The sequence below is a fragment of the Meriones unguiculatus genome, chromosome X (genome assembly GCF_030254825.1).
Source record: "Meriones unguiculatus strain TT.TT164.6M chromosome X, Bangor_MerUng_6.1, whole genome shotgun sequence".
Classification (NCBI taxonomy): domain Eukaryota; kingdom Metazoa; phylum Chordata; class Mammalia; order Rodentia; family Muridae; genus Meriones; species Meriones unguiculatus.
Genome location: NC_083369.1, coordinates 97,606,773 through 97,615,044, shown reverse-complemented (window position 1 = coordinate 97,615,044; position 8,272 = coordinate 97,606,773). Strand labels below are relative to the sequence as shown.

At 42.7% G+C, this 8,272-nt stretch overlaps 1 protein-coding gene across 1 annotated transcript; it reads left to right on the top strand.

The window, feature by feature from the left end:
* Window positions 1-3,426: 3,426 nt before the first annotated feature.
* LOC110542759 (zinc finger protein 449-like) lies at window positions 3,427-7,034 on the top strand. Its single transcript, XM_021629275.2, has 3 exons — window positions 3,427-3,786; window positions 5,170-5,362; window positions 6,376-7,034. Exons 1-3 carry the CDS (start codon window positions 3,427-3,429, stop codon window positions 7,032-7,034), a joined length of 1,212 nt encoding a protein of 403 aa, XP_021484950.2.
* The last annotated feature ends 1,238 nt before the right edge of the window (window positions 7,035-8,272 follow it).

Below are 8,272 nucleotides of genomic sequence, written 5' to 3'. Positions count from 1 at the left end.
GTGCTTTGCTTAGCTTTTACTAAGTAAATTACTACTGTGCTAAATAAGCTTGCAGGTTTCCAGGTTTTCCCTACATTTAAATCGGTTTATATGTAACATATGCATGTTACATATATGCATGTTGTATATACATAAATACACTACAATCTTGGGACCCAATATGAGGAAGAACATGATGTTTCTGTCTAACTTTGGGTCACCTCGATTCATATTATATTTTCCAGGTCCAACTGATTTCCTGAAATTTTCCTAATTTCATTTTCTTTATGGCTGAACAAAATTCTGTCATGCCTAGGTACCACATGTTCGTATTTTGGGTGAGTCAAACCCACAGGGCTTCATTCTGAAGCTTAGATGTCTAGGTCAAGGAAACTAGATGCTTCTTGGGGTTCCCTGGAGGATTTTCTCATCCATGCTCTGGGATACTATAATCCTTTCAGAATCAATACCCTTGGGTAAAATGACTTAGAGTTTGGATACAAGTTATGCACGTCATCACATTCCCTTGAAATTATGTCTAAATTTTCATTACTCATCCTTTTGTTGATGGACAGCTAGTCTGGTTCCATTTCCTTGTTTTAGTGACTAGCGAAGCAATACAAAATGTGGTAGTATACACAATGGACTTTTATTCAGCTCTAAAGAAATCATGAAAATTTTAAGAAGATGGATAGACCTGGAAAGTGTAATAGTAATATTAATTGAGGTGACCCAATCTTAGTCAGAAACCTCATGTTCTTCCTCATATGGAAACCCTAGATTATAGTGTACTTATGTATACACTAGATGCATGTATGAGCTATGCATATATTACATGTAAACAGGTTTAAGTGTAAGAAAAGCCTGGAAATCTACAAAGGAGACAAAGAGGGTTAATAATAGGTGATGAGGAAAGATGTGGGTGTGGGCAAAAAAATACACAGGACATGGAAGAGGACTGTAAAGGGGGAGGCATAAAGGGTGAGGCTGTTAGGGGGATCAGTGAGCAGGAGAGATGGGGGAAAGAAGAATTCCTTAAACATAGCTTGAGAGTGACATAATATCTAATACCTTGTATGCTAATTTTGAAACCCCAAAATAATAAATAGTATCTACATGGCTTATAATTATTAGTACAATGTGAATGGCCTAGAAATGCCCATTATAACTTATATTGGCTGTACTGTAATGATTGGGAAAGGACTTGGCCATGGTCAGTAGCTGTGCAATTATCTCTGCAATAGATGCAGTCTGAGGTTTGTGTGCTTCACAATAGGTGACCAGTGGCCTTATTGCTAATTTGAAAGGGACCTTCCCCTGGACAGTCACACTAGTATTATGAATCACTGACAGAAAGGCTAGGTGTCTGTTCACCTTTGCACAGAGATGTTATGGGGAAGATGGGGTGGAGGTGATGGTTTGGGGGTGGAGAGAGAGGTCTGAGTGGCTTTTTTTTTTCTGACCAGCCTTTCAGAGAATAGGTCAGGAATAGAAAATGAAGGAAAGCAGGAGGGAAGAAGGGAGAAGGGGAAGAACCAAGGGATTGAGGGACATAAGGAGAGGAGGATGAGCATATGTTGAAATCGAGCCAGAGAAAGAATCTCTACACTATAGCAGTAGTTATGGGAGCTGAAAGCTGGGGAAACCTTCTGTGAACCCACAGATCACCAGAAGAACATTTTCATGCAAACTGGAGTAATTCATGAAGGTATGCAGAAGACCTTGAGCCTTCCTCAGCCCTCATTATCAGTTATTTCCTTCTGGAAATTTCCTTTGGCCTGGGACAGTTGTATTCAATGACTCTAAGATGTGCACCTCACAACCCAACACCACAAAGGAAAAATACGATTATCCAGCTCCTAAATTCTTCTTCTTCTTTTTTGCGTTTTTTTTTTTTTTTTTTTGGCTTTTGGTTTTTTGAGTCAGGGTTTCTCTGTGTAACTCTGGCTGTCCTGGACTCATTTTGCAGAACAGGCTGGCCTCATACTCACAGATATCCTCCTACCTCTCTCTCTGTGAGTCCCAGGATTACAGCCAAAAGCCAACATGCTTGTCTGGGCTCCTAAATTCTAACGGGGATTAACTGTGATCAAATCGGAAGGTTGTTTAGATAGTTCCCTGGCACAGGTTGTGGTGTGAATTCAATATGTATCTCTCAATAGGAAACTCCTGAGACATTTCCTATGCTGTCTTCTTTTGCAGTGTTGCCTTTCTTCTAGAAAAGCTACTGGGGAGGCTACTACAGAGAAAAAGTGCTAGAGGCAGGCATGAGGTCATTAACGCAAGTTCTTAGTCTGTGATGACAAGATCAAGGAAGTGAATACTGGCTGCTCCAGTAGAGCCTTGCTCCAGCACAGATCACTCTGTTTGAAGGTTACTAAGGGGGATTCAAAGCTACAGGGATCTTCTGGGGGGAAATTGTAGTTGTTCCTCCCTCATTCTTTTGGGGACTTCCTTGTATTCAGAAATACATGAATACCATTATTATGTGAGGAGTGTGACTAGACACCTACAGCTCTTTTAAAGTTGCATTATTAGTATCTTTTTTTAAAGAGGTGTTAAGGTAATTTTTAAAGATTTATTTATTTATTATTTATACAGTATCTTGCCTGCATCTATGCCTGCAGGCCAGAAGAGGGCACCAGATCCTCATTAAAGATTGCTATGAGCCACCATATGGTTGCTGGGAATTGAACTCAGGACCTTTGGAAGAGCAGACAGTGCTCTTAACCTCTGAGCCATCTCTCCAGCCCCATTATTAGTATCTTATAAAATGTGTATGGTTGGTCTTCACCGATACGATACATATGCCTATGCACCGTTTGTCTGCAAAGAATAGAAGACTGTTAGATCCCTTAGAGCTAGATTACAGAAGGCTGTGAGCCCTGCGTGGGGGCTGAGAATCAAGCCTGGGCCCTCTGGAAGAGCACACAATGTTCTTATCCTATATGCGGTTTGTCTACTCCTGTACGTATTCAGGAGGCTTGTGAAGGGTAGGCGTTCCCAGTCATGGCTCATGAGCAGAGCCGCCCAATAGCAGGTAGCATTCTGTAGTGACACCTGTGGGTAGGAATAAAAGCTTCCAACTTCCACTAATTCCAACTTCAGTAGCTAGTGGCTGACCTACTGAAAAGTACAGGTCCAGTGAGCTTGTTGGGTGTTGTGTGTGTGGTGTGTGGGGGGGTGGAAACTTTGTAACGCTTCTGGCAGCTGGGTGCAGTGTTGTAAATGTACCTTTATCTTTCTGAGAAGTATGTGTACCTTTTGTTACATTCCGAAAGCTGAGAGACAGCGATCATGCCCGCTTGTCACGAATGCTGTGCCTCCTTTTCTCATGGTGTCTTCTCCTCTGCTGCAGGTGGCGTCCCTTTTGAAGACCCAGCAAAACAGCTGAGGCCGCAGACCTCAGGCTTCACATAAGCTGTGAGCGGCCAGGCAAGGGGCACAATGACTGCACCGAGCCACTCTTCCACTCGGGCCCCCTCACCGTGCTACCAGGATCCTCAGCCTCAAGAGCAGGACACGCCCTGTGAGGCTTTCCGTCAGCGCTTCAGGCAGTTCCAGTACGAAGAAGCAGACGGTCCTCGGGAAGCCTTCTGCACACTCTGGGAACTTGGCTCCCAATGGCTGAAGCCTCAGACACGGTCTATGGAGAAGATCCTGGCTCTGCTCGTGTTGGAGCAGTTCCTGCATATTCTACCCACAGATGCGGAGACCAGGATGTACATGCTCAGCCCGGAGACTAGACAAAGGCTGTTCACCCTCATAGAAGGCCTACTGAGAGATGACGAGAGACCGGGAGAAAGGGTGAGAAGAGTGTTGGGGCTCCGTCGTTCTTACACCAAGAGAGGGGGCCAGGCAGCTGAGTCAAGATGAGTCCGTCCCTCTCCATGTCATTCCATAGACCCAGTAGCCTTGCCCAGAGTCTTTTGATGTTGTGTTCTGCTGGAGTCGGTATAGTGTTCTCCACTGTATCCAACTACATGCCCTCTCTCTCTCCAAATGCCTCATCTAATTTCAGTAAATGAAATTCTCAGGCATCCTAAGCCACCAAAAGTATCACTGTGGTGCTGCATGGCCTGAGATATGTATTGGTCAGCTCTTTACAGAACGGTTTGAAAATGCACAGTCAGGCAGAGCCTGGAAGGCATATAAAAAAAGTGAGCAGAGTTCATTCTGAGCGATGATTAGCTTTAGCATAACTTTTGTGTGTGCTTGGATATGTTTTACCGAAAGACACCATGAAGTGGCTTCAATGACGTGTGGTTCCATTCCTATGTCTCTGTGGTAGGACAGTCAGGAATTAACATCGATTTTCCCATTGTTTTGAACACTTTCCCCTTTGGTCAGGTTATATCCCTACGTGGATAGTGGTTTTCACCTCACTGTGAAGACAGCACTAAGCAGCAGCAATGCAATAAGCTTTGGTTTGCGTTAATAGGAACAATAAATACTATACTCTTCCTCTGACCATGCATCACTTGGACATCTAAGTTACAGGAAAATATGCAACAACATATCGTTCTTGCTAGGTTCTATCTCACCAACATATTTGAGTGTATGCTTTCTGAATTTGAAAAGGCCTGGGAAGAATTCTGCATCATGAATGGGACACTCATCTCTGGCAGCTCCCGTCACCATATTCAAAAGATCTCCTACGGGAGACAGTACTGTCCAGAACCACTGCTTGAAATTTTTGTTTAGGGAAAGCGTGGCTGAACACAGGACAGTGTCTGTGGAAGGCAGCCAAAGGAGTAGCGAGCTGAGATGCATGATCTCAGCTTGGGACAGGGGTTGTTTTGCAGCAGCTTCAGCTCCAGGGCAGCTGACTGCATGGGCAAAACTCTGCCAAAGCTTTTTGCCTCCTCAAGGTAGTATCAGTGAGTGGTTTTGCTTTCTTTCTTTCTCCCTGATTTTGTTGACAAAATCTTCGTGGATCTAGGTATGTCCTACTCAACAAAGGAACCATGTGCCTCTCCTGGCTCTTGAGTAATTAAAAAGTGGCCATTTAGCTATAAATCAAATGCAAGTATGAAATGTATTTGACACCACCTTCTCCTTTATATGTGTTGTTTCCAGTGGCTGCTGGAACTGTGAAAGCTCCTTGCATTGCTGCTAGTTAATGTGTTTACAGGGAGGGAAAAAATAGTTGTATTTCCAGTGCGATGATGGGTTCTGATATTTCCTCAGATCAACATGAGTGATATACTCTTGGAAGAACTGGTGTCCATGGGTATATTACTCACACCATCAAACACACGTGTGACACCACCTGTACCCCAGCTAACGGAACCTGCCCAGGAGCTCCATGAATTCTTACTGGAAGAGCCACTGGAAATGAACTATTATGGACATGAAAAATACCAGGACTTGTTTAACGTTGGTAAGACAAGGGATTCCCTACCCCACCCCACCCTGCTCTTTGTTTCTCTTTGAGAGCTCAAGTTCTCTTATGGCTTTGGGTCAGGTTGGAGTTAAACATAATAGCCATGGTCAAATATTCCCCCAAATTACCTTACCTTTGTAGTCTCCAACTATGACTCATGCCAGTACTAGTTTATGCTCCATTCACCATCTACTTCGGTTCTCTGTAAAAAGTTTAATCTCAGCATGGTGACAAGATCTGGATGTCCTCAGTACCTTAGTAGGCAGACAAAAGGAAGCAGTGTGGAGATCCATGAAAATATCTTCAATAAGTACCAAGTTCACTCAGCATCAAGTGATGGTGTTTCATTAATGTGAAAGAGTAGAGGGTGGGAACTGAAGCTGAGGATAGTGTTGGCTAGTGGCTTTGGGTAGCATGGCCTGTGAGAAGAGAATCTGAACAAAAGAATGGGTGAGAATCTTAGGAACAGGGCTTTGGTTGCCCAGGATTAGTAGGCTGTATGCACCTGTCTCATGCTGCTGAATGTCACCAAGGATGATATTAGAATGGTCAAGACTGGTGCCTAATTAAGATGTACATTGGATTAACATCCATTGCAGCTCACAAGCCATGTGATGTAGTACAAATGGCCAGTATTTAAGAACGAGAGGTAGATACGAGCTGTCTGCTGAGGTATTAGGACTGCAGGGGTCAGGGAACACACTGGACAATTACCAGGCTCTGGCAGGTAGAAAGGGATTCAGTAGAAGATAGGGAAGAAAAGAGAGAAAGGGATAGAATTCATCAAGGAGGGAAAGTCAGTGGCATTCCTTGATAACTTCCACCCACCCTCTGAGCATTTACTTCTCTCATAATTTTTCACATGACACAGTAGCACCCACACCCATCATTTCCTTTTCTTCTCTCAGCTTTTGATGTTGGGAGCAGAAAATGACGGAGGTATGTTTGGAAAGAAAAAAATTAGTACATATCCATTTCTGATTTACTGTCAGATTTCTGTTTAACCAAAGATTATAAACATCTGGAACCTCCTGGAATAGAACCTCCAGAACAGCTGTTGGCCAACTACAAGGATCCTCAGAAAGAAGAGAATTCCTGCCTAGAGGAGATGCCAGGGAGCTCCGCAGAAGCACAGACTCTCATTGATGAGGCCTGCCAGCCGGCTGGTCCTACTGAGAAGCCTGGCCCTCGTGCTCAGTTAGGGCTCTGTTCTGCTCATCTGAAAAGTCTCACAAGAAAGGTAGTCAAAAATGGTCCCAGAGGTGGGACAGGATCCTTTCGTGGTTCACTCATTAATGGGCACCTGTTTGTCAGCCAGGAAGAGAATACCCATGATAATGCTATGGGCAATAATCCATTTACTGACGAGGCCTCCTTTAGTGTGACACAGGCAAACTATATTGATGAAGAAAGACAGCAATGTACGCTGTGTAAGAGGGAGTTCATGTTTAAACTGGGCCTGAGAGAAAACGTGAACCCTTTTACAAATTCCAAATCTCACCAATGCGCCCTCTGTGGGAAAATGTTTAAAGGGAAGTCACATCTTGATTCACACAAAGTAATACACACCAGAAGGAGACCATTTGTATGTGAATACTGTCAGAAGAGCTATAAACACAAATCTAGCCTGCAGAGACACTTAAAAATTCACCCAAGCCAGGCTTCTTAGATCCCCATGCACAATGCAAGCTAATAGCTCACCAACCTGTAAACTTTATAGCAGGATCCCCCAAAAATATGTTGCTAGAGACAGGACCCAAAAATGTAATGCTGGCTCCTAAGAGCCTCCTCCTTCTCCACTGGGCTGTTTTGGAAGGACAGTGGTTTTTGTTTTGTTTTGGTTTGGTTTGGTTTTTTGTTTTTGTTTTTGTTTTGTTTTGTTTTGTTTTTTTTTGAGCTCATTTCAGAGTGAAGCTTTGCTTTTAGCTTGATGCAAACTCCACTTTCCAAGGCTTACCAAATGCTAGCATATTCACCCATTCTCCACGTCCCTGCATACCATTTTTCTGGTATGGTAAGATCTTTTTGTTGTTGTTAATATGAATATTATTTATTCCCAAGCAGTACTCGCTTCATAAATACTGTGAGAATGAAATATAGATTATATACATTGTTCATAACTTAAATGGAAAAATGTAGACATCAAGTCCTGTTCCAGACTAAGTTATCAATGGGTACGCGTGTCTGATCTTCCTTACTGTTGGAACTGGTCACAGCTAGTTGTTGTTGTTTTTGTTTGTTTGTTTGTTTGTTTTGTTTTTAACTTTTGCTAGTTAGTGGTGAGGAACAATTTTAAGGCCTTGCACTGAGCTCCATCAGTAGCTGAGATTTTTTTTTTGTTTTTTTTTTGTTTTTTTTTCTTTTCTTTTCTTTTGCTAGTGCTGGGGAGTGAATCTAGAGCTAAGAGCTTGCAGATCAAACACTGCTGGTGAGCTACATCTCTAGCTCCGGTAGTTTTTTTATTTTATTTTTATTTTTTTTTTCTTTTTCTGGTGCTGAAGGGTGGATCTAGAGCCTTGAGCTTGTAGGTGCTTGCAGATCAAACACTACCACTGAGTGACATTTCTAGTGGAGTCAAAGTTTAAATTCTTCAATTCTAACTGTGGTTATTCTCCATTAATTTGAGGTTATAATTTTGTTTGTCCTGTGTTCGTGATGTTACTGAGCTCTTTGTTTTATTCCTTGCTGTTCAGCCTAGGAGCTGACCAATGTTAACTAACCCTCTGTTGTCATTTTTTTGTTAATACTGCAATTTGATAAATAAACTTGCTTCTGTTTCTGTTTTGTATCATATTTTGTTTCCTTGAAGACTTGCATCTTATGGGCCAAAATAAGTACATGTCATATGCACTTGGGGAGGGTGGCCTGGCACTCTGAGAGGATTTTCAGTTATTAAATATGCCTATT

Bases quoted from the DNA above. Each gene is read 5' to 3' on its own strand.
- LOC110542759 (XM_021629275.2), top strand. From the start codon at position 3,427: ATGACTGCACCGAGCCACTCTTCCACTCGGGCCCCCTCACCGTGCTAC. The intron at 3,787-5,169 runs GTGAGAAGAGTG...ATATTTCCTCAG, and splicing joins ACGAGAGACCGGGAGAAAGG to ATCAACATGAGTGATATACT. The intron at 5,363-6,375 runs GTAAGACAAGGG...GTTTAACCAAAG, and splicing joins CCAGGACTTGTTTAACGTTG to ATTATAAACATCTGGAACCT.